Raw genomic sequence first — 27,958 nt, forward strand, 5'->3', positions numbered from 1 at the left:
TGCATTTCCATGAAGCATCTAGTCGGTGATCTTCACTGACAAAGTTTCTCCTAGCCAATGAGATGCAAAGATTTCAGTAGCTTATAACAAACAGTCTATAAAAGTCACAGTTTACAAATTGTTTCATGAAATGCTACCGATATGTACATGTAGGCCTATAAAAAAGTGGTAAAAATTCATAAAGAATGCACAACTGATATCATACTTGTAACAAAAGATGGTTACTTGCATGCTTTTCTTGTATTAATTAATCTGTAGTGACTAATTTCTTTGATTATTTAATAGGGTCTGCATACATGTAATATGCTATTGAATTGCACAAAAATAGACAAGAGCAAGGTCTTTCCAGTGATTTTTCTGCTTTTTCTATGTATGGAGAATAAAATGTGATTCACTTGTTTTCCAAGAGTAATGGTATGTATCCTTTTCCTATATCATTCATAAGCATGTGCCTGTACATATCCATGATTTGTACTGATTCTAATGACGCAGGAAATAATGATAGATTCCTTTAAGCACCTCCTACTACAATCTACAATGTAATTTCCTTTGGATGTTTATGAGGTTAATATTGACCCATCTTTGTCTATACACTCAAGATAATGCAACTGGGTTCTGCTTTCATTAGAAAATAATGAAAAAAAAAGTTCCTTCAAATACACCATGTTGAATCAAGGGGTCTAAATTGTGTTTGTTGGGTCTTGACCTTGGTTCTGTATGATGTGTGCACTAACCAAACTCAAAATTATCCTCTCTCAAATATGAAGGAATCACATTTGATTTTTAAATTCCACCTCTTTAAATGAAATTCATTAAAGTGGTATTGTACAAAGTATGCAATATATCCCCCTCATAAATATGAATGAAGGATACAATCTTTATATAGACTACATATTAAAATTATTCCTTGTTCAATCATTCAAATTTATATACCCTACATATACATGTATGTATTTATTGGTCATTGAATTTGCACCCTATGCTTTTAGATTTAAACATATAATAATAAATTTACATGTAAAATTGTTAAGTATGGAAATGTTATGGAAGATTCAGAGAATTGAAGGGGATAAAATCTGGAACTAACACACATTTCTACATACTGTATATTCCAATGCCAAGAATATTTTCCAATGAATAAAGTGTTTGTGTGAACACGGAGTAACCTGTTTGCCAGGACTTCTCCAATTCTATCACACCTTAGTTGCTGAGTTCCTGTGTAAATTGAAAACTTCAACCAATGAGGGCAACTCTAGCTAGTCTTGTATCTCTGACCTTATTGAAATCCCTGCACACTCTCAGATCGTCACATAAATTCTCATGGCTCTCATCACCAGGGCTTTTGTGAAAGTTTTGCCTTTGATAAACATATTCATGTTATGAAGTATGATCATGGAAGAATATCAACTGTATGTTGTAGGATTTTTAATTTGAAAGCGATGACAACATACATTTACATGTAGCTGTGATTTTTGTTTTTGTCAACCGAGTTTACTTTGAAGATGTGACTTAAAAATTAAAAAGAATTAAAAAAAATCCATTTAATTCATTAACAGCTTGAGAATATTTGTAATGTTTAAAGATACAAGTATAGATTAGAAATACATGTGCCAGACAAAATCTCTATTTTGTTGAGTTTTGATACTGAAGGTCTGAACACCATAGACTAGTTGTACTGTAAATGAGAGTGTATGGGCAGTCATGTCATTGTGAGGAAGGGACCATTTAGTGAGTTAGCGAGGGTTAGGTCATGTGGTCTTATTAGAGTATGGGACTTGTTTGCAGGTTTTATCCTATGGGATTCTTCTCTTGTTCACCATTCTTCAGCTTTTATCTCAATATCTACTGAGGATTTTTACTCTTTTTGGATTTTACCATCATGAGTTTGCCTGGTCACCTTACAGGCGGTGAGTTTTATGCATTTTTGGCTTTGTTATGTTTTTCATCTTTTTATTAGCATCTTTCATTTGAAGGCATCACAGCTTCATTGGTGAAAAGGTGTTTGAAATTAAGGCAAATCTGGCAAATAATTAAAAATGTTTTTATGCATTTAATTTGCATTTCGAGTTTGATGGATATCACTCCAAGTATACTTGTACCGGTAATACACGCTTTCTGAAAATCAAATTCACTTCAAAATGCCAACACTTTCGAATAGCAGACATCAATCATAGTCTCTCTGAAAATTTTCCTGATGCTTTTCCTGTTCAATTATTTTACCAATTTGCATGTTTTTGGATGCTTTTGAGAAAGTGAGCATAGAAGTATAGTTTTCAATATACTGTATGACATTCTTGAAATTCCTTTCATTCAATATAGAGTTTTCTTACTTGTAGGCCAATTTCTAATCTGTTTGTTGAATTGATTAATGACACAAGAATGCCTTTTGATGTTCTCCATGTACATGTATCTGTTGGTTTTAAAATGTTTTTAAATTATACCGATGAAAAGTTGAATACTTTCACAGAGACAAGATGATGTATTGCATGGATTTTCCTACAAATTACATTCAGTATCTTCTTTCTACCCCAATGGCTTTCGTCTATTCCGATCAAGTCTTGAATCTTGGAAGTTTCTGGCATTCTTCCTGAACTTCTCTCTAATGAAGAAGAAAAGGATTTGGGTTAAGAGCTTTGAGAGATCCACCCACTAGTTCCTGATAGGGTGCAGTCCCAATCCCTGCTAAGTTAAGATATCAAAACTACATCGTGCAGCGTTGTTTGTACTAGGACTTCAATCCCAACTTTCTTCACTTGAAAATCTGCGGATAAAACTTCAGGAGGAAGATTGATGAAGGAATTCGTTTGTATGGTGATTTAAAGGAGACGTTCTTCTGCAAATCAAGATGAATATGCTCACAATCTGAAGTAGTCAGCAGTTTGAAGTTATGCTTGGTGGGGTAAAAAATGTTTGTAGTTACAAGAAGTTATTTATAAAATGTTGGTGTGGCTTTGATATTTTCATAGCTAGAAAAAAGATGGGGTGATTTCTAGGATTAGATGGTATTGAACACTAATATTTTTCAAATGCTTTTTATAAAATCAAGTTCTTAATAGCAAAATCCCTTTTCTGTGAAGTAAGGAACGAATGAATGTGATTAGTATCTGATTTACTGTACATGTACATGTAGGCTATCTCGATATGAAAACTATGCTCTTCCCTTTGTTTTCTCAAATAGCATTCTCATGGTGCATTTTGAGCACTGCTGATTTGTTTTTGAAGTTATGCTTTATTATTTTGTATTAGACTCAACACAAAATAGAGGAATTCCCTACTTCTAAGCTTCTAAACGTCCTTTTATTTATCTAGTACTTGTATCACCTGTTCAAACTGAGAATAGAAATGAATTGGCGATGTGTACAATAACTGGTAATGTACTGTGGAAGTTTATTCTACATGTATTTGGACTACAATTTTTTCTTGGTTACTTTTAAAGTGAAATTTTACTTTATGGATTGTCACCATCTATGCTGGAGTGAACCAATATTTGGGATATTGATAACAAGGCAAGTGACTTTCTATACCATATTTCAATTCCATAATCTATTAGGGGCCCTTTTTCACAAATGTTCAAACATTTTTTTATTGTAACCTTCCTTGTATCATGAAGTATTACTGCAATCTTGATTTTTAATGAAGTTTATTGTTTGAGAGATCCTCTATCTTTCATACATGTACCTCATGGCTTGTTGAAGTTTATGCGCATATTTATCCATCTGTCCCTGTAAACCTACCCTGTAGGGGGGTTGAACACCAGCAAGTAAACTCTCCTAATTGCGTCTTTCATCGAGGGACTTGTTTCTCTCAAGCTGTGTGCACTGTACTCTAGCCTTTCTTCAAGGGTTGTGTCTTTGAACATACATGTAGTAATGCCTTCAAATGTTTCTTTAGTATGATATGTAAAACAAAAAAATGGCCCTTTATAAAGCATTTATTGTTGGAGCTGGTCAGTGCAGAATCCTTGGATAAAAAAAAATGCTTAATTTATCATTACCGGTACCTTTTATAGGCTTTTAATCTTTAAAATGAATTATGATTTGAGCATGGTGTTCATCAGTTTTAACACAAAGAAAGGGTTGAGAATTTCAGAGGTAGGCCTACACAATGTACAGCCATCTAGCTCCATGGTACAGTATTTTCATTTTGTTTGATAATTCTATATTAACACACCTGTACTTTTCAGTGTATGATCAATACAACTCAAGAAGTACATGGAAGTATCCACCAGAAAGGGTTTATGGCACCTCATGAACAAAACCAGGGCAAGCTTGGGTATAAATAAACACAATTCTTGTATATTATGTACGATTGAGTATAGAGCTCTGTGCTTTTTAAATGGAATGGTAAATATTATTGTTGCTCTTCTTCTTATTGTACATGTACATGTAGTAGAGACATTGTTGAATCTTTATCATTCTCTGCATGCCTCTGGTACATGTTGATGAACACCAAACTTGCTTGTCTATGACGTACATGTAGACTGCATTTTACAATGTCTAAATCTTAAAAGAAACAAATCAAAAAGCATAATACTTGAAAGTACTGCTTTCATGTGCCTTGGACTTTGAGAACAAAAATCCTGAAGCTACTCAGATAGTACCTTTTTTTATGAAAATAATCGGCTGCAAGTACATCAGAATCCTTCAGATTCAGGTTTGGTTTAAGTCCATACATATATTTCTGAGAGTACACTGTACAATGTAGTAGGTGTCATCATGAGTGTTCAAAATGAGTTACGTAATGAGGCTAGAACACTAATTGATAAATGAGAATTGATCCATCATCACTATCTATACCTCTATAGGTGTGTTCATTGAGGTAACAGGCGGCTAATATGTGACTTCAAGTATGTCATTGAGCATCGGTGTAAAAAAGTGACATGTACATGTAGTCTCTCTTGTATATCTCTGGCAATTTGGAAAAAAAACGTTTTTATTGACCCCTTCATCTGGACATCGAAGAATCACAAAGTATATTTTGTCCATGAGAAGTGTAATGTTGTCAAGTGATTACAGCATCATGTCTCTGTAACCTTTCATTCCTGTGTCTAAAATCCTCTTAGACCAGGTGTGAGTGTTTTATTGACCCATTGGACCAATGAATGGGGGCTTCTTGGGAATCTTGGCACCTATCCACCAAGCTCTCCTCCCTCTATTGTTCCTTCTCATGGCCCTTTCTGACCCAGCGTAAACACTTCAAATCACTTTGCAATTCGAAGGATATATGCCTTATATCTATGTGCTGTCCAAGTCAAGATATATAAATAGCATCTTTTGCTTGCAAGCCCTTAAAGCTCTGCAATCTGGCAAACCATCAGGATCACACAGACAACTAAACTAGGGGTTTGTCAGATTCAACTGAACAATAAAGAAAAATAGTAGTTTTTTTTTCTTCATCTAAATCTGTATACCAAGGGGGTGGGGGGGGGGGGGGGGGGTCAAAACCTTAGCCTCTACCATTAATGCTGATTAGAAGAAAAACATTTCAAGTAAAGAAAATCATGTACATGTATCATGCAGAAATTGTTCAAGATGCAACATGTTTCTGAATCCTATATTTTTTTTGCAGATTGGTAACTAACTACAAGCACTAGGTAGGTTCCCTAGAGCATGTGGTGATGGTGACCATATAGCATAGATCTACATCTGCATTCCTACAGCATGATATTGGTTTACAATGTATTAGAACAATGTATGCTCTCTATTGAAAGCTTCTGAGTAGGTGTACATGTGTATCTTTGAGGATGTAGGTCTACTGTATAGTCATCAAGCAAAAGATAAGCCTTGAATAGACAATGGAGAGTAGGAAGTACTGAAGATTCTGCAACCATCCCTCAACAATGGGTGGGATATCACCTGTATTGAAGAGTTTGCTTCAATGAGAGCCCAGACACCTCTTGTCATTGATGAGCAAGGATTAGTATACCTTGAGTCAACATCTTTGTTGAGGACAGGGTATCCTCGAAGCTGAATGAATGCATCAACCCTCTGGTGTATGGTCATAGGAAGGAAACCTATGTGAGTGGGTGAATTGTCACCAACATGGAGGGAGCATGTGCTGAACAATGGTTTCAGAGCTTAATAGTGATGAGAAGTGTCTTTATTCTCAAGACTCTGCCATCTTTTCAAATTCCTTTATATTTAGTTGTTCAATTGCTTATTAATAATCCCTTATTCCAGTCTGTCCAAGATATGTTGAATGCTCCTTTTTGGCTTCTGTCATTATGAATATGTGCATGGACGCACCATGTATGCGCATTTGCTGTTTAATATCCGATAACTATCGTGAATAGCATTCATTCATGTACATTAGCCCATTTGTATTCATGCGCACAGCAGGCATATGGCATCCTGTTTTAATACGTAATGCCGTTGGCGACAAATCCGTTCATTTGAGGAAACAGGATTGTAAATGGGATCTTTTTCCATCCTGCCTTTGGGCTGTGCATTAGCTTTCACTCAGTGTGTTTGGCTCCAGTGTGTTTCTTGCATCTGGGAGCTATAGTTAGCCAGATTTAGGTGGCAAGATGTGGAGGGGAAAATTGAAAGAAAAAAATGAAAAGCTGAGGTCATTGGCTTCAAATCAATTTAAAGGCTGTTTTGGGTGTTTATAGCATGGTAACCTGAGATACTTAAGCTACAAGTCTGTTTTGGATAGATTTCCTATAATTGCCAAATTCAAGTTCTGCAAGAACACTTGAACTGTCCTCCAGACAGAAATGAGATCTTATAATGCTTCAAAATTTCTTACACAAAATGGTGTGTAATACCACAGATCTATTGGGATTTTTACACAAAAATGCCTCTATGTGAATTCTTGCTATATGACTTAAATCTTGAATCACATGTAAGACTTCAATATCCTTATGTGTTTATACAAACGAATGAAGTTATTTTTTTTCACAAAATGCTTGTACCCTTTTACAATATCACTATTGTGGTTCTACAAACCTGAACTAGTTCAACTGCAGATGACATATCCTGAGGTGTATTAGGGGATCTAAATTGAATATGAGTATTGATTTTGATGATGCATCATGAGTTTTAAGTATGATCAATTTTATTAGACCTGTTTCACATAACACTATGCAACTCCCTATCACATCTAAATAATGCATCAGTTTACATGTAGTAGCAATATAGTGTGAATTACATAAATGTTTAATTTGTATGAAGACCTGCATATGTAGAGATCCATGTGCAAGGGTACATCAAGATTTTCCACAATTGATCTCACTCCATGTATAATTAGGGTGGTGTGTTTTTTGGGGGGCAAGGCAAAGCAAAAATATATTATTTGGGGTATTTTCATGAAGCTGTCCATAACTTACGTATGATTTTACCAATGACTGGTGATCTTACTGTAAATATCCAAATATTTATTGTTGATTTAGCTCTCTAGAAAGGGTCACCAGTAAAGTCTTTTGTGAATTCATCCATTTGTCACTTGTAACTGTATGAACAGCTTCATAAAATACACACCTGGGCCCCGTCCGTCTTTAGACTCTTACAAAGAGTTACCATTGATCCAATCAACCACAACTATAGAAAGCCAGCAACGTCAACATCGAAAACTCACGTTTAATCAAAACATTTTCTAGATATGATGTCTCTATCATAGTTTTCTTGAAAATTCAGTGTGTTTCTCTTTGTCTACAAAGGACATAGTGCAAATTTCCTGAAGAAAAAATTATGATGTTGATGGATTTCCATATACGATCGATGGGATTAATCATAACTCTTTGAAAGACGGGGCCCCAGGAAGGCCTGAACAAGTTCTTAAAATGTTTGAGATATGATCATGTACTGTACTGTAGTTCAAAGATCTTGTTGCTAGAAACTAGGAGTGGTCACTCATTCATCAACAGAAGTAGCCAGAGTGGTTGGTCAAGAAGAGATTGGTCACAGGAAATGAAGGAATTGACACAAGGAAATGGTCAAATGAGTTTGTCCATGTAGGGTCAGCCAAACTTGGTGATCAAGAAAGATTCTTTGGAACAAGTGGGTAGACTGCAGAGGGAAAAGAGGGAGTGGTTCATTAGAGATGCACTATGTAGAAATAATTCTTAAATAACAGTTTATTAAACCCATTCTTCATGTCAGCTGTCACCGTTAGAATTTTCATATCAATACTGTTCAGCATGGAAAATGATTGTTAAGCTGGGGAATGTGAAGAAAGTTTGGGGGTTCACCAAATTGTACAAGTGCAATATACATGTAGGGGGGGGGGGGGCTACACAGTATATCAAGTTTAATAGAATGCCAAATGTACTGATAAGTTTTTCTTGGAATAGTTCTGAAGCATCAATAGCATGTGTGAAGATGGATATTCTTTACTTTCAATTAAATTCCAGTTAAACTGCATCAGGTGTCAAGCTCTAATGATCTGCTATTTTGCCAAGAGTAATCATGGTTGTTGACAAAGACTGAACACATTTCTTTGTATTTCAATTAAATGTTTAATGGCTTGGGCCTTGAGTAGGTTAAGTCTTTGATTAGATGATGTAACGGCTAATTGATGCTTTCATGACTTGTTCATTATGAGCATCATTACTATTGAGAAGGATGCGAACATTGGGGCAAAAAAAGCTTCTGATCTTTGGTTGAAATCCTGTCCATGAGCAAGACCCAATTGATTAGATTCTCACCAAATGTTTCAACAGGAAATGAATGTTGACAGGTTTTGGCTTGATCTCTTTGGTTCTGCTGTGGTGCGTTTCATGAAGAGTTATGTCAATTATTTTCGCTGACAGATGTTACAAGCTACTGAAAACTCTCCCATCTGATTGACTGAAAGCAAAAAGTAGGAGAAAATCGCTCGCAAATCTTTTCATGAAACCCCCTCCGGATGACTAGATGAATCCTCGATGGCATGTGGATGTACAGACAGCCTTGTAGGCTGTGAGAGCATGATGTTAACCCTCTCATTCTTTAGTCTTGAGTAGCACATTATTCAGATGGGATGCTACAGGTTAAGGAGCATTTCATCAGAGAAGGAGATACACAACAGATGGAACACATATGTTCCTATGTTGGTTGGCTTAAAGCGATCCCCTTATTTCTGATTTCAGGGTATAATGTACAGTATAGAATATTTCATTTGTATTTCAGGAAAAAGTAGAAATAAAAGAGAAGACAGACTCTACCCAAACTGCTCACTTTTATAGTCTTGGTATTCAATATAAAAATTATTTAAAGAAAAATAATTACTTACGTACTACAATTGGCACTGTACTTTGAAATGCATATATATTACAGTATATACTTTACCAATTTCTTTTCATCCCACATTCACTACATTAGCTTTTTAAACAAAAAATGCTGGAATAAGAGATATATGACTGTTGCCAATTTGAAGATTGAAAGCTTGAAATAATCCATCGTGCTTGATGAGATACACTGTCACAAGTGTTAGAAGAGGAGCAAGCACGTTGTTGCTCATGATGGTAATAGGTTTAGACATAAGGTGTGATGATGTACCTGATTCATGTCATTTTACACTACCCTCTAAATTATCTTTGACAGCTTTGTCATAGATGATGACTTGCTAGTTTTCATGTGCCATTCTCCAATCCATGTTTACATTACACGTTGAGTATGAAACCATGCAGATGCTACCCCCAAAATTGTGTGATAATATTTAGATTAAAAACTGAATCACACGTGAATACCTTCAACCAATCATGGCTTATTATTTGACGAGGATCTTGAAGTTCCTTGTGTAATATAGCTGATGGACAGAGGAAAAAAGTGCAAGTGGGCAAGTGGCAATTTTAATCCAAATAAAAAAAAAACAGCTCTTGAAAATAGCAAGAGAGCCCAAATATATTATTGGGTTTGATACAAAATGTAATTTGAACAAAAAATGCTGTCATGCAAAGTAAAGCCAAGTTTTGTTTTTTCTCAGCAGGGTACACATAACAATGGCATTCATCCAGTATTTTACAATAAAATTATGGTGTATTATAAATCTGTTGGCAGGGTTGTGATTTATTTATTACATTTTTTGTGTTTTTGACATGTACATAATATTAGTGATTATATGTTATTACCTTGGCAACACAATTAGGAACTTTCATCCATTATCCACAATATCACACGTTTGTGTTTACTGTTTTCACAATGGTCACTATCAATTTATCTGATAGCATGTTGAAATCTGATTTTCTTTGTTAGATATTAATTGTTTCGTCAACCGTTGAAATGTGATCATGAGACTTTACTTACATGTAGCTGTATTTATCCAAATTTGTTGAAAAGTCATAATGTCATGTTTTATTTGACAGTATGAAGGATATGGATACATTATTACATTTATTGCTAGTTTTGCTACATCTTACAATGACCTTTAACCATTGTATGTTTCAGTATCTACGATGCGAGCTAGTCAAGATGTATACGTGGCTGACCTGGCCCACCAAGTCAACGATACACTACAGTGCCATTGTGATGATTACAGCTGTGAAGGAACCAATCGCTGTCAAGCACTTCGGAAATGTTTCTCATCAATTACATCCGTAGATGGGATCATCATGAGGAGAATGGTAAGTGTAGTCAGGGATTTTATTCTTGTACTGATCAGTAATCCTACAACTTGTCGAAGTAGAGAAATTAACCCAAAAGGAAATGTTTCACAATTCTGTAATTTGTCATTGATATTAATGGAGAACTGAGCAGCTGAAATATTTATATCTGGTTGGCTAAAAAGAATTAATTGGAAATCACTGTAAAGACCAGTGTTGTCTCCTTGGCGGTCAGTGCCGTTCAGAATTATCCGTCTCTCATATTTTTGACCGGCACTCAATTCAATACACACTGCCTGACCAATGCCATTTTCCCTATTTGACAAAAAGCAAATGATATGAAAATGATAAAACTAAACTATTTTTTTTGTCCCCCTGAACTCTGGCAAGGTGTCACAGATTTTCTGACCACCACTGAAAAACCCCTTTGTGACAATCCAAGACCCAGTCTTACAAAGAGTTGCGATTGATCCAATCAATCACAACTACGGAAAGCCAGCAACATCAACATCTAAAACACATGTTGGTTCAAAATGTTTTCTAGATATGATATATATTAATACATTCATAGTTTTCTTGAAAATTGAGTGTGCTTCTCTTTGTTTTTTTTTTTGCCCATTTCCTGAAGAAAAAATTATGACGTTGATGGATTTCCATATACTTAAGGTTGATTGGATCAATCGTAACTCGTTGTAAGACGGGGCCCTGGTATAGACACTCCCCGAAACACTCCCCTTTAAATCTGAATGGAGAAAGATCATTGTTATTGTGCAATTTTTCAAACTTTGTTGAAATATTTCATCATGATATTTAATTTTATCTTAACAGGGATGTGTGAACACAGAAGAACAGTACAACATGTTTTGTAAGATGCATCCCTATCCAGACATCTCTGTGTTGTGTTGTAATCATTCCTTCTGTAATCTTGATCTACAGCCAACATTCTTACCAACCACCACACCACGCATCACAGAAGGTTTGTATCATAGATCTCTTCTTATTCATTTAACCGTGGGTAATCCATGTAACAAATGCTTAGTGCTTAGAACTTCAATTATTTCTTCTTTTTTTAAAAATAAGGAATATCCAATTAAGATCAGTTGATGAATGGAACCAAAGGTGGTGGAAAAGAAATAAAGTACAAGATGATGCCGGAACATGTATCATAGGTTCATCATAAAGCCCAATTCAATAGCTTTTCCTGTTGATTGTCCAAGTCTTAAAAATGAAATGGGGTACTCTTTAATTGGATGATTGAATTTTTGTGTGAAGATGGCTACAAAATTATTTATTTATTAGGAACAACTTAATAGTGAAATGATTTTCCAATTCAAATGTATCAAACTAGCTCCATGTAGCTCAAAGGACTCAAGGAAGCAAATAACAAGAACCTTTTGATTTAAAAAATATGCGTCCTGTGTATTGGAATGTGAGAGTCTCGTAGTTAGTCCTTTATCTGGTTCAGCTTGGTATGGATGCATACAAAATATAATGAAGTTATTTTGAGGCCTGAATATTAGTTCTTGTAATTTTTTTATTGGTGGGTATGAAATCACTTGATGCAATGTCAAGGTTATCTAGGCATCGAAAAGATGATTTATGACATCCTGCTTGGTACAGTGGTCTTGGCAGATGGTTAGCTAATTAGTCTGGATTGAATCAGGAAACATCTTTAGTTTTTCCTCACAAAATACTGAGTTTTCCATAAAAAGGGGTGTAACTTATCAGGATAACTTTTTTTAGATTGAATATAAAATACATCAAGCTGTCCTTGAATGATTATTGGAATTGAATCCTTCATGGCATACTAGTACTTAGAAAAGATATCAATGCACTTCAATACTCAGTGGTTCCTTATGAATTTCCTTTAGAATTTCCTTCCCGAAAATCCTACATTTGATGAACAATTGCTTGAAATGGTAGTTTTCCTCAAGTTTGTTTATAACCCAGAATGGATGGTCCTTTGAGCTTCAGGAGATAATGAAAGTGTGAGGCGGCTAGAGTAGGAAAGTGAAATATAAGTCAGTATGTATACCTAGTTATGGTTGTATTTATTTCTTCATCTGAGCCTAGTGTAAACATTGAGATTGATGGCTACTGTCATTTGACATACCAAACTTAGGGCCCCGGTTACATAAAACACACAGTTAATTGTACAGTCAACGGTAACAGAAAGTCCTATGGCAAACCCTGTACAAAAAAAATACAATCAATTTTAATGTTAATTGAAAGGGAGGGACTATAATTGAAGATTACTTACTTCCTTGCTTCAACATTTTTAATAACATATTTTATTTGCACTTTTCTTTGATTGTTTCTTAATATGCACATTCATAAGCAAAAAGTAGCAAACAAATAATAAATTCATAAAAAATATATTGTGGTCTTGGCCTTGTTGAATACATGTAGATGATACAACCAATCTAAAACTTTAAGTCTTCAGCAAATGTTCTCCAAAAGCCATATCAGTCATAGACTCTTTTTTCTCTTTATAATACAGGACCCTTATAAACTTTCAGTCAGTATAAACATAAAGAACAAAAAATCTAAAAAGACACTAAGCACTTGGATATTGCTTTTTTATATACCCCTCCCCTTTGCAAATGAAATTTGATAAAAGTAACAAATGGCAGTACAACAAGTCTGAATAGTCACCATGTTTCTATGTGACGCTTTGCACATTGCAGAGTGAACATGAGTAGTCATTCGTGTAATGTATCAGATTTAATGTGAGTAGATCTGTCGGGAGTCATTAATGTTGATTAGTATGTGTGTAAGAAAGCCCTTTAGTCACGTTTTTCTCTCATCACTCATTGCAATAAGAGAAGATAGAATTATGTACAGTCATGGATCCTGTCTGCAAAGAACTTCATTATGGAACATTAGATGAGTTTCCAGCTTAACATACTTGTACTAGTAAAAAGGAACATTGCAAGCGTACAATCCAAAGAAAATCCAAGTAAGATGAGATTTGTACATGTAGGCCTATATGGATACATGTATGTCTAATAAATAGCTGAAACCAATGAGTTACTGAAGGAATGAGCTAGACAAGTTACAGAGATTTTTAGCATATATTCTCAACAGGTGAGAAATTCAAAATGTTTAAAAGAAACAACTATTGGCTATCATTATACATTGTTTTAAAACATTGGATTAGGTTTTATAATATAACCTCTTGCATAAAATGTTCTAAAGTATAAACATGATTTGATACATGAGATAACTATTGCTTTATCCCATCATGACAGAGTTTCTTCATTCTCAATTATTTTAATTGTTTTTGTACGACCCATTGCAATTCAAGATATGAATACAACTCGATAGGTGTACTTCAAATGAGAAAAGTACAGGTACACCATCAAGCTTATTGACATTCAAAGGCAAGTTTTACGCATCTAAAGAAGACGTACAACCTTCATGCACTTTATAAGAATACACTTTACCTCGAAATCAAAAACTATGAGGAGAGCCATTATACATGTATCCAATATTATCAGTACCCTGCATGTACTAGGAGTCTTTAGAGGGTTGACACCAATAACCTATATTTTGGTCAAACCTTTCCTCCAATGAGGCTTGATAACATTGGCTCCAGACGCAAATAGAATCATTGATCATCCGTGGGAAGAATGCTTTCTATCATTCAATTCAAACTACATCTCTGTGCAAGCTATGCTTTTCTCTCTTTTCCCCCAACTCTTTCTCTTTCCATTTAACTTGTTCTCTTTGTAACTCTCTTTTTACTCCTATTCTCATTTTTTTCCTGCACCCCTCCTTCCCTTCTCTACATTCATTTCTTAGCCTCTTTTAGACTCTCTCTTACCTTGCTTAAAATCTTACCTGCTAAAAAGCTGTAAAATGTTAAGATTTTTTTTCCTGTTATGGATATGCCACTTTCGGTACATTTAGCATAGGGTCAATTGAATTTTTTATTTTGGGAATTTTACAGGTATATTGCTTTCTATGTTTTTGCGGGTGTTATTACGATGGACAAGCTGCAAAAACTGCAAATGTTACAACTTGTAGCGCTAGAATATGTTTCTCATGCTAGATCGTTTCCATTACGGGGGCAGGGGCCCTTCTCTTTGATAATGATTACATTGTTGGATCATTAGGAGATGTAGGCTGGGCTCACTTTTAAGGATCCAATGTCACACCCCTATCAAAAAAATGAAAACAATATCATATACTCAATGCTGCCATGGTAATACTGTACATCTAGATGTATTATGATGTATTATGGTAATAATGCAACATTGGCCTGTTGAAGGGGGGGGGGGGGATTATTAATGTTTCCTCTCTCTCTCCCTCTCCCCTTCTCTTTCTCTTTCTTTCTATCTCTTTTCTCCCCCTCCCCCTCTGTTTCGTGCTTCTACTCTCTCTGTGTGTCTTTTTCTTGCTCTCTCCCACTCACCATGAGTCAGATCGGTAATGAAGAAGGCTATAGGGAGACATTAGTTTCTTGATAGTGTTCTGTTCGAACAGTGACAGGTAGAATCAATCAGAGGGCTGGTAGAAATCTTTTCCTTTGAGAGAGAATGTCAGAGAAATTTAGAAAGAGTTTCTAAATGAAATAAGAGAAAGATAGATACTTGTGTGTTAACACACACAACTGACACAGTGGAGGTGATCTCCCCCCAAAAAAGATGCCATATTGTATATTAAGGTTTTTTTTTTATCCCTGATTTATGAATTATATGATTGTAGTTTAAACTATTTGTATGCATTGTTCCTGACCCATCGCAGTTTACTCTTCAACTTTAAAGCAATAATTAAATTTTAACATTTGTTTCTAATTGTATAATTGTCAGTTCAACCATAGACAGCTTACCCTTTAATAATCCATGTTAGTGTTTTATAGCTACAATATAGTTTACCAATTACCAATTTTTTTTTCAAAGTTTCAGTGTGATTACATGCATGATTTTCTATTGTACTGTATAATAATAAGGAATCAACATTCTTGTGGGCTTAGAAAGTGTGTTATAACATGCAAAGGTTCAAGTGCATAGTCTGATATTAACATTGAATGGGTTGAAAATATGTGCCCTGTCGCCAGCTAGATTTACCAAGGGGTCACATCTTGAGATGTTTATGATATCTTCTAGTCTACTATTTTCACTGGAGACTGAATATCTACTGCTCTAAGCAAAGTCAAGTGCTCTTATATGCGCCTCAATATCTACCACTCTCAGATAGTCTCATTCTGTCTCTCGTTATTATAGGACTGTGATTTTCCCATAGTGGCTTGAAGTGCTCCACAAGAAGAATCCTATGGAAAAAAAGACTTTTGTAATGGGTCTGAAGTGGACCCATTTCTAAACAAAGTCCAAATTTAAAACAAGTCTGGTTTATAAAGAGCTTCGTCCATTTAACTTGTGACAGTTCTAAAAGTTAATCTTCAATGGATACTTATATCATGATTTCTGAATAAACAAAAATTGAATCAAATGATTGCCCTTTCAATGTTTGAAATGCCTGTCTTGGTAAATTAGGAATTTTTATTGGTCTAAATCTTCAAATTGTCTTTGTTCTTGACAGTATTTTTGTTACTTCATTTAAAAAAAAATGTTTATACTACAAAAGCTTTTACATTATTGCCATATTTCATTGTTTTCATTGCTTGTATGTTATTCCTCTTATTTGTGATCATATTCTAATTATTATCATTGTCACCTTCTTCATTGTTCTTATCATCATCATCATCATCATCATCATAACTATCATTATCATCATCATAACTATCAATATCATCAACAAAAAACTCATCATCAAAACCATTATCATAATCTTATTCTTCATCATTAGCAGCAGCAACAGAATCATCATCGTCGTCATTATCATTAGTAATGATTATTAAGAATAATAACACCATTCAGGCACTGATTTATTTTTGAATTAATTTTTATAGATCATCATCATCATCCTCATAATGGTCATGATTACTATTGTTATTACTTTTAGTATCAGAAGGTGAAGTACTGTATCTTGAAGCAAGAAAAACAAACATTTATTTAAAAGCAAAAATGGGACATTGGGCTTTTATGGTCATTCACCTCTCGCAATCAGATCTCATCAATAATCTCTTCTCAATTTCATTTCCTGTATACCATGGTATCATGAGTCACTCATTTGGAACAGTTGCTCACACCATCCATTACCAACCATCTCAAGCCTGGCAATACCAGGGAATTATTAATGAGATTCCCATCCATTCTGCTCTTTATCATTATTACTGGTAGAGAAAAACATTTAGACAATAGGAAGAAGAAAAAAAATCAATCAGTCAGCTGGTAAAGGGATTAATCATTCCTTGACCAGAAAAGGTGACTCCAGCGAAATAGAGTTTATTTCTGATCATTTTGTTGATTCTTAAATTATACAGCTACAGTGCCACTATTTCTGAGGTTGATTTGGAAAACTTGTTAATTTTTTTCTTTTCAGACAAACAAGTTTTCAAATTGCTTTAAAAACAGAGAACATCTTTAAATGATGGAAATGACTAGTTTAATACGAAGAGGCATAGCAATTGATTGCCTCTCAATATTGACCTTGAGAAGCAGACAGTTCCGATGTAGGATAAACATTGCTGTCAATTAAATTATTTTAATTGATTCTTGTTACGACGAAGAGTCTTTAATTGGTCGCCAAACTGTCCCACAGCGTAGCAGCATCTTATGAAACAATGTTTTTGATTGAATAACCATACTACAGAACAAACATGTGATATTTTTCTTTTCTGTGCACGTAATATTTCTCAATTGTTTTCTCTTTCACCAAGTCTATTTGCTTTTACACACTTGCTTCCATATATTGTTAAATCTTGTCATTTGGATATGCCTCACAAAGTAATGGTTTATAAAGTTATTTTTATCTTACATGTATGCTTTATATTTGATTGACTATTTTGTCCAGTGTTTATTGTATTTCTTCATTGTCTTTTAAGATTGAGTGATCAAAGGGTTGAATTATGAGATGCTGCGGTAAATTGTAGGCACATTTGATTAAATGTAGTAGGCATTTTTTCCACAAGTACTACATCTGCCAGCCCTGACTACTAATTTAAACTGATTTGAACTTTGTCATTTCTTTGGCATTATTCATGTTCTACACGTACATGTAGTTAAAATTTCAGGGTTGAATAGGGTTCAATTGATTCAAAAGATTTTATATGTACCCATTAAAATTCCATCCTTTACAATGATCGTAGTTTAATACCATCACCCATCTCCAAACCCATCACTAATACATTATGCCTGCACAAAAGAAATGGATACATTGAATGCATTAATGCTTTGCTTCAATATATTTGAAGGAGAAGATACTTTGGGTAATCTAGTCACAGTCTCATACTAATAACTTCCTAAAATCAAACTCATTTTTAAAACACTAAAATGATCTCCTTCAGGAATTTAGTTGTGCGTTACGTGCCCTGATCAAGGAACCTTTGAATAAGGAAAAGAGGGTTTTTGTAATTTACTGCAGCTGTAGGATGACCTTTGTATATATTCCCAATTTCATATCTTGGCTTGTCTGTTAGATCAAGCCTATGAAGATGTCATTGATTTATCTGATATGTATGCATCACTACACATGGACTTGATTAGGTACTGTCTGTCTGGTGGGTTAGAGCAGCTAGCTAGCCAGCCTGCCTGCCAGGCAGCTTGGCAGGGAGAGAAAGGGACTAACCCATCACTGAGAATCATCATCAAATGATAATGAGCGACATTCTCATGCGCAAACAAACATCCGTAGGAGGATCTCCTCAAGTTCATTCTTATTAATAGGAGTGTCACTGATTGGTAAATGAATAAGACAAAATTTAATGGAATTACTGCACATACAAACAAGTTATGAAACAATTTATGATTCAAGGAAATATGTTTTCTACAACTGAAAAACAAATAGTTTATTCTTATTAGATATATTTAATTAACACCTTTTCAATTAACCCATGTAAATATTATGTAATTTGTTCCAGATTATTTTTGTTTTTTTATGTTTATTTATATTTAGCATCTTTGTCATATTTTCATGTGCGTTTCTCAGCTAATTGCTGCTAGCATATTTTTTACAAAATGTTTGTCAGTTTGAATATATAATAATGACCCATGACCTTGCCAAAACTTTTTTCAAATGTTGCAATACATTTATGTATGAACACATACTATTTTGTCCCACAACGTTCTTCAACTTAGTAATCAGGTCTATGAGCTTTGTCTTCTCAACTTATTGGAGACTGACATATTATAATGTCACATATTTTCCATAGACCCAGCCTGCCAATATGCGAGCTCAGAATCCTTCTGGATATACTAAAATAAATTTGTTTTAAGGTTTTCCTAAATGAATGAAATTACAGATTTTCACTGGTCATATTTATGTATTGCTATTCAGATGAATATGAGAACTGGTCATTTATCAAAATCCTTGCCATCTTTTCCTCCTGTTCTGCAGAGATTGGTCACAAAGTGCCATATAACGTGACTTACACAGTCTTAGGTGTGGTCTGTCCATTGATTGCCTGTCTTATCGCTTTGATGATTGCTGCATACTGCTTCAGACGTCGTCATCAACAGCGTATGGATGAACTTAACCACCAGGAAGCACAGTATAGACAGGCTCATGATATCAGAGCTGTACCTGCAGGAGATAGTACCTTGAAGGTAAGTTGTCCAAAGGGTAGTCAAATACATGTAGGTTAGTCACTTTAAGCTCATGATATCAGAGCTGTACCGGCTGGTGATAGTACATTGAAGGTAAGTAGTTGAACAGGTTAGTCACTTTAGGCTCATGAGAGCTGTATCTGCAGGAGTCAAGATGTCTTTATCTTTTGATATATATAAACTGAGCAGCAACAGTAGGGAGGTTAATATCTAACATGTGTTTGCTGTATGTAATCACATTGTGTTTCATTGTATGGAAAACACAAAACTTCATAGTTAAATACATGTAGTATTCTTTTTTAATTCCTAGGTCAAATAATGTTACGAAGACAAATCCACCATTTACCATGACCTGTCATCAAAAATAAAATATATGGACACTAGCCATCAATTCAAAGGAATACATGTATGAGTGCCTACATGTAACTATTAAAAGCTAATAAAAAGTAAACCCCTACTTGAAATTGATAACTGTTGCAGCTTCAATAACACCCTTAAAAATCATGAAATGGTTGTGCCTGTGTTTATCAGCTTCCTTTTAAATGAATATAATTTTTTTTTTCATTTCATTTATTTTCCACAAATCAATCAAAATACAAAAACATATAACTCATTCCAAAATAGTATGCATAATTACAATATAAATGCAGATTCAAAGTGGATGGACCTAAAGTAAAGCAAAAGCTTGTTGTGGATAGGCCCTTAACAAATAATTAATGTGTAATCATTGATAGCTAAAAATAGTTTCAGAAAATCATTTTACGTTTTCCATTACATGTATTTGTTTTCTTACTTTCTCTTGTATTGAAATTAACAACCACATCCACTTTAATACCTGTGGTTTCTATCCAGTATAAGTACTTCTATTCTGGTGTTACTTCAAGGATCGTTAAGATATTATTAGAGGTGCTTTATTTGATTAATTCATGATTACCTGTCATATCCATGAGATTTTAGGGTCTTTATTAAAGTAAATCATTTAATCCTATAAATCATGCTGTCATTAATGATGAAAATAATTATCATCTTTCCTGAAAATCACCTACTTCTGTGTGATGTTCAAGAAAAGGAAATAGAAAATTACTAGTAGCAGTTATTGGAAACAGTAAGCACTCCTTGTATTGTAAATTATCTGATTTTTATGACCATAGTGTTGTTTATTGCCATAAATGTAGTATTGATTTAATGTTGAAATCATGAGGTTTTTCACCTTCAGATAAGATGCACCCCTTCTCTATTACAAATGTGCACTAACCAATTAAAAAGTGCATTTGAACCCATGAAGTTTTCATCCTACATATGTACCTCCATGTGTTAAGAGTTTTGTTACATGCTGGGCCAATTATAACCTCACCCTCATTCCAAGGGCGTTTGTTGTGTGATAAAGGAATACATAACGTTTCTTAGTACAGTCACCTGTATTCTGATTTCAAAGCACCTTGATTTCCTACTTCACATCCTCTCCTATAAATATAGCAGCATTGAACAATACACACTGCATGGACACACTCATGCTATCCCTGTCAATGGAAGGCCACGCTAGTTCATTCTCTTCAAGAATCAAACACACTTCAAACTCACTAATCTCAACTTCCTCTTATTTTTTCCTGTTTTAATTTACTGGGGCTTCGAGTTGTCTTCTCTTCTGTAAGTGCATTGCCCATTCATGCAATGGTACCGTGATGCCCTTACAGATCTTCAGTATGTTCTTAAGAAATACAAATTCTAATTTAATTGACATTTTAGTGTAGCTCTAGATTTAATGTCACTAGTGTACTGTCCATGCATTTCTACAAAATAAATAAATGTATGTATTCTAGATGTTTATATCAAAGTTGTCAAATGAACAGCTGAATGAATTGAATTCTTTATTTGTTAAAAAGCTTTGTTTTGTAAAAATGATATTGCCTTTTCAAATGAATACCACTTAAGTAGAGGATGAAAAATTATGAAACAATGCAGATTATAACATTCACCTTTATAGGTAAAGTCTACCAGCAATAAATTTTACAACTTTATATGTGAGTCAAAATGATTTATAGATATTAATATTTTCTGAATATGTGGATCTTTGATATTGTATTTTCTTTGGTACAAATTGATGACATTTTGAAATTTCTTGAATCTGTATCTTTGAACACAAAATGGAATAATTTGAGAGCATTGTGTTCTCTGTGAAACTTTCTCATACTGACTATAATAAATGTTCAAGCTTTTACCAGTATATTTCCTTAGAAGGCAAGCTTTTGTTCACACTTGTGAGTGCTTGCATGTACTTGGCTCATGAATGTCCACAGGAGTGGGGGAAAGCTTGTCTTCCACAGAAGAAGAATAGTTGGTAGGAGCTTGGAACATTGAATTCATCTTCCCTATAAAACAAATGAAGGGTTTTCTGTATTAATTGCTGTGTTTTGTATATTTGTAGGACCTATTTGATCATTCTAATACATCTGGTAGTGGATCTGGTCTTCCATATCTGGTACAGAGGACAGTAGCAAGACAGATCAACCTTCTTCAACAAGTTGGTATGTAACCTGCTTCCCCTGCGCCCCATTCCTTTAATGCCAAATTTAATAACCATGTAGAAATATTCCTGTAGTAGAAGTAAATTATCAGTATGTTTCTTACTAGTAGAAAAAAAAGTTGAGATGTTTGCGTGCAGACTTTCTTGCCCGCCTTGTATTTGGAAAAACCCACTCAGAACCATCATATTAATCAATAGTTTCCCCACCTGCCATTGTTTTTAACTGTTAAGGATAAGATGTGATACTCTCATTGTTGGCAAATAATACCTACACGATTACCTCTCTTTTCAAAGCATGTCAGTGTCCAAGCAAAAGCCTTGCATTCATGCCCATATTTCTGTTTAAGTAAAACAAAAAATAAAACAGAGCTTATTCTATCATAACTATTGGAGCGTGTGGCATAAAGAGATGCAATCAAACACAGCTCCAAAAATCAAAATTAATTTAATTTTCAAATAATCAAAAGTGCTCATTTGAGACATATTTTTTTTTTTAGTTGCATGCTAAAATGAACCTGTTCTGCCTTGGAACCATGGTTGAATACATGTGAATGAATAATTTTTATTAGTTATATACCACTTCTGATGCATTTCTCTCTCTTGATCTCTCTCTATCTTTGTAGGCAAGGGTAGATATGGTGAGGTATGGATGGGGACATGGCAGGGTGACACTGTAGCAGTCAAGATCTTCAGTTCCATTGATGAGAAATCATGGTTCCGTGAGACAGAGATCTACAACACAGTCATGTTACGTCATGAAAACATCCTAGCCTTCTTTGCATCAGATATGACATCACGTCATTCCTGCACTCAGCTATGGCTGATCATGGAGTACCATGAACGGGGCTCCCTCTACGACTACCTCAACCGTCATGTGCTCGATGCCAGGCAGATGTGCCGTCTTGCGTTGACGGCCTGCAGCGGTCTCGTTCATCTTCATACTGAGATCACCTGCAACAACAGCAAGCCTGCCATCGCTCATAGAGACATCAAAACTAAGAATATCCTTGTCAAGAGGAACTTAACGTGTTGCATCGCCGATCTTGGATTGGCAGTCCTGCACACGCAAAGAGATGATAATATTAATATGGGAACGAACACTAGGGTTGGAACAAAGAGATATATGGCACCAGAGTTACTGGAGGAAACCATGGATGTTAGGTGCTTTGAATCATTCAAGAGGGTTGATGTATATGCATTTGGCTTGGTGATGTGGGAGATCGCTAGGAGATGCGAGGTTGGAGGTAAATGTTTCTCTTTAATGAAGATTTACTTATAGTTAATTCAACACATAAAACTCGATAGGATGTATGTGTACATTTTTAGTTTAAGTTAATAACCAAAGATATATGTCTCTTTGTATCTTTTTTACCATAACGTTTGGGAATTTCAAGTTTTGGATGAGCTGTAACCATGTGATACAATACATATGTATTTACATTTCAGAATGCAAATGTATACAATTATTTTGAACATCAGATTGGGTCGAGTGCAGCACGTATTGATTAACCTCTTGCTATGAGAATTAAAAAAAGGAACCCACAAGAAATTTGAGATCTCTATTAAAAAAGAAAAAAATCATTATAAAATTATGTTACTTGATGATTGCATTTGTTGATATTTCAGGTATGGTAGCAGATTACAAGCCTCCATTCTTTGAGTATGTACCCAGTGATCCTAGCTATGATGATATGAGGAAAGTGGCCTGTATTGAGAAACTCAGACCAAATATACCAAACAGATGGACCAACAATACAGTAAGTTGATCATTTTCATACAACCTTCACCACTGGAGATTTTCAATGTTTTTTTTATTACCATTTATCTTTCATTTCATCTCACTTATTCCCACACTAATTCTACATGCCCTACAAATACTTGTATAACTTTTTTCTTCATCAAAATTCTAACCATACACTGGAGAAAAAATGGGGTAGGTGGCGTTTCAATTTACCATGGGTTATTTTTCGGCAGCGATTGTGTGAATGGAACTTTAGCTTTTAGCGTTGGTGATGGACTGGCTCTGACATGAGTATTAAGCTGGTCCTGGCAGATGAATCTCACAGGTGTTTTGTAAATGCACATTTTTGGTTGGAACATGGATCAACCTATTCTTTGTAGAAAACTGTTAAGTTGTACTAGATACTAGTACTGATTGTTGTTTCTCCCATTGCTCATTTCTACAGGTGCTTACATCAATGGCTAAATTAATGAAGGAATGTTGGTGTCCTACAGCATCAGCTCGACATACATCACTTAGAGTTAAGAAGACCCTTATGAAGATCTCAGAAACATGTCCAAAACTACCCGATCCATACCACTGGGATAAAATCATTGCTTAAAACATCAAATGCTCTTAAGAACTCGTTGCTGAGAATTAATAGTGCTGATGGATTTTCCAGATACAAAGACTGTTCATGATCTAGATATCCTAGTGGAGATCTTGGGAACTGGTCCCTGGTCTGTTATCACTTGGATGTAATCATCACCGAAGCCATCATTCAAACATTGTAAGATTCCTTAGCAATGTCATGTAAATTTGGAGAGCTTGTGGGCTTTCCACAGACAATTATGGTCAAGAAGATCCCAGAAAAGTGTCTTATCACATCAAAACCTTTTTGTAACCCTTGATCAGTAGAAAGAGCAGCAAGGCTAAAAAAAGAGAGTAAAACAGAGAAAATATTAAGTTTACCCTTTGGGTTGAAGAGTTTGTACCAAGCAAACTTGTGCTTTTTGTGAGTTTCAGCATTTTATGACACGAAGCACATATTCTGTCTGGCAGATCTAGTGCTGTCAGTTAAAGTGAAAGATTTGTTGTTAAGCTGGAACAATTGTTAGGGGCGCAAGCTTGGTTTTCTCTTATCTTCATTGCGCTCTCCTCCCTATTCTGGGTCTTCTAACAAGTTACAAAAATTCAGCTGTTAGATTGACTGAGAGAATAACTATCATAGAATTCTGATGTTTGTTCCCAAGAATAAGTCTTGTGAAATAAGGCCATGCCAGAGGTGGTACCGGATACTATCTTGTACCTTTCTGCCTTTACAAATGTGAATTCTGATCATTCAATATATACTTTAATACCTACATTGTTTAGTTCCATGTAGTGGTGTATTCCTTACAGACCAGAATGAATAACACTGTCAAATAATTGAAATGAATTTCATCTTTGATGATTTTCTTTTGTTCTGAGTAAATCCCCTTTACCTGAAACCCAATGTAAATGCTTTTACTCAGCTGTCATCCTGAAACGTGCACAAGAAGATATGCAGATGTCAGGCATAGTTGACTATTTTTAGATGGGAAAAATAAGTGTGGCAGGGATAACAATATTGAGAAAATAAAAGTATAAAGAAGAGAGATAAGTTTTACAAAAGTATTAACATGCAAATGCCCCAACTATAAATGATGGAAAGGGTGTAAAAATGAATACATATTATATTTGCCTATTCAAGCTCACATGAGCAGAGGCGCAAGTGGTCACCTTGTATTAGAAAGTTTATTATGATCAGAGCTAAACCTCTGATATGTATCACAGATGTGGAATATCTCTTGAAATTTGATGTCGGTGTTTTATATAGAGTCTTGTACATGTATATAGAATAATCTTTGTATATAGACCAAAGGAATTGAATATTACAATGGTATTCTATGATGTTATATGAAAGCATCATGCATTAATGTTCATTATTCATCAGGAGTTTTTTATTTTATCAATCTGTCAGTGAATGGAATTATTTGAATTTTTAAAATGTGATTTTACAATTACCAAATTTAATGCACAAATGTTGATATAATTATGTTAAAACAGTTTAGTTCTGGATTCTTCATGTCTTCTTTTTCAGACATTTAATTTTTATTTTGGTGATTTTCAGAAATGTTACTCAATTATTTTGGTACCACATCCATATGAATTGGTGTGATTTCCAAATACTTTCAATTATGCTGATTAAGACAAAATCTGTCATTTATTATGATTGCTATTGCACTATCCTCAATATCGTAGTAGAATTACTGATAGTAGAATTACTGAAGAGAAAATATTTCATTTGAAATGAGGGCCCTGAAATAGATATGACAATATCATCAGGGTAAGTACAAAAATAGAAGGAAAGTATGACATTCAATTTTTTCCTTTCTGATGTTAGATATTATTGTAGAGGACCCTTATCATATTAGATATCATTCCTACGTCATCAGAATTCATCTTTTATTTGTGCCTTTCTTTTTATACATGTATAATTCCATCAGATTGCATGTGTTTCTGTTATGTTTTCATGCTGACATCACTTTTTGTATCTGTTATTGTTACTTGCCTTTAATGTCTTTATCGTTTCAAAGTAAGTCATAAACAGTTATTTATGTTGTAGGTAAGGATGGAATTGATCAAATGAAAGTGAAGGCTTTTCTTTTTCATCTTTAGTATGAAGTTTGCTTTTAGCTCCCTGATCTCTGACTTTATACCAATTACCTGCCTGAACTAAATAAAAACTTTCATAAATGGATTTGCTTACATATGTCATGAGTGTTTCAGAAAGCTGTGTGTAAAATTCTCCCCCCCCAAAAGAAATCTTATGCACAACTGGAAAACCAAAATAGATTTCAAAATCCTAACCACATTAGATGGAAATTAGAAAATGATTGTTTCCATTAACATTATTGCTGTAGATATACTTCTCATCCAGAGTATATATTTTTTTTCTTCACAATTTGAATGAAATAATTTGAAACATTATGAATATTTTCTCATCCAACAAAGAAAAAAATGCATATACATATTTCATATTAAAGCAAGGTATGGTATACTATGTTTCAGGAGAACTATCTAACATTTATTTGTCTCTGTTTGTGCCTTGACTCTCATTATTTTCTTAAAACTACTTTTCTCTCTCGCCCCTATATCTCTCTCTTGGCCCCAAACACTTTTAGTATAAATACTCTCCAATGAGCTGCATACTATTTTTCAAACTCCCATTCTGCCCTCAAAAAGTAACACTTCAGTTTTTACTCCTGGTTGTCCTTGTGTATTTTAATGACAACCTTCTATTGTCTATCATCTGTTCTGTATTCTCAACCTGGCTTGATTGCTCACTAATAATTGATTGAGGTCACTTTATTTTGGAGCCCACTGTAAGGCCACAAAGAAGTCCAAACTAATTAACTTCATGGTTTTCCGTCATCATAGAAATTCTTGTGGTTTGGTACAAGAAGCATAACATTTGGACTGATAAAAACTGTTTATTAAAACTAGTTCTTAACAGGGTATGTTGTAGTATTATAGTTTTTAAAAATACAAGATAATTCTGAGTTGTTTTTTTTCTTCTTGAGGCTGTTCATGCATAAAAGAGTATACCATCTTTATACAATATTATGTGATTATTTAAATAGAGTGAGAGCTCTCGAGGCTGAATTTAATTGAATCGACTTGAATTTGGGGGTAATTACAGTTGCAAGATTTCTGTAATATCTCTGCACAGCCTATGTATGGCCTTATTCCTATGATCTGTTTAAAAAAAAATTACGATTCAGGTGGAGTGAACACATCATGAGGTAGGACTGTAGCCATCTTCAACACCCCTCTGAAAAAGTTATTGTGCATGATGTGCAATCAAATATGACTTAAGCATTACATGTAGAGAAACATTAGTCACAGTTACTACATCTAAACATCAGTAGAACCTCTAAAACATTTCATGTGGCACAGTTTAAATTGAGAACGTAATTTTATGAACAGCTTTATGAAACCCCTTGAGTTCATACATCCATTTATTCTCAGTGTGTTGCAGTTAAGAGAAATTTTTTAGTCATCTTAATTCATACATGTCTGCTATTTCATTGTGATACAATCTATTTTGTGATATGAACAAAATTCTCTCTTGTTTATAGATGCATTATGGAAATATTAATTTTACATAGATTTAAACTTATTTGTAATTTGATCTTTATTGTAATTTTGTTATGTTAGAGGGGGGAAAAGATGATTATTTTCTTTATTCATGTGAAAGTGTTATAACTGTGTTATAAATTGTGTATGTATGATATATATATTTGTAAATAATGATGCGAAGATTTATAATTTTCAAGTATATGTTTGGTTATTGTTGATATATGTATCTATGGTCATGTCATACTTTCATTTGATTTTTTTCACATTTGTGATATTCAGATAGATAAATTTGCAGATCAGTATTAAAGGCATATCTAGGTAAACATCTAATGTTTTAAGTTGCATATTATTGAACTATG

At 34.3% G+C, this 27,958-nt stretch overlaps 1 protein-coding gene across 2 annotated transcripts; it reads left to right on the forward strand.

Moving 5' to 3' along the window:
* The first annotated feature begins 1,706 nt into the window (after positions 1 to 1,706).
* Positions 1,707 to 27,922, forward strand: LOC129257201 (activin receptor type-1-like). 2 transcript variants are annotated; one of them, XM_054895482.2, is made up of 8 exons: positions 1,707 to 1,907; positions 10,368 to 10,543; positions 11,351 to 11,498; positions 18,983 to 19,191; positions 21,617 to 21,716; positions 22,339 to 22,959; positions 23,342 to 23,472; positions 23,902 to 27,922. In XM_054895482.2, exons 1-8 carry the CDS (start codon positions 1,880 to 1,882, stop codon positions 24,055 to 24,057), a joined length of 1,569 nt encoding a protein of 522 aa, XP_054751457.1. In that variant the 5' UTR covers positions 1,707 to 1,879; the 3' UTR covers positions 24,058 to 27,922. The 2 variants fall into 2 exon arrangements, with proteins under 2 accessions (XP_054751457.1, XP_063951932.1); XM_064095862.1 differs by lacking the exon at positions 1,707 to 1,907 and adding an exon at positions 2,359 to 2,899.
* Positions 27,923 to 27,958: the final 36 nt, after the last annotated feature.

Source organism: Lytechinus pictus, chromosome 1 (assembly GCF_037042905.1).
Source record: "Lytechinus pictus isolate F3 Inbred chromosome 1, Lp3.0, whole genome shotgun sequence".
Taxonomy (NCBI): domain Eukaryota; kingdom Metazoa; phylum Echinodermata; class Echinoidea; order Temnopleuroida; family Toxopneustidae; genus Lytechinus; species Lytechinus pictus.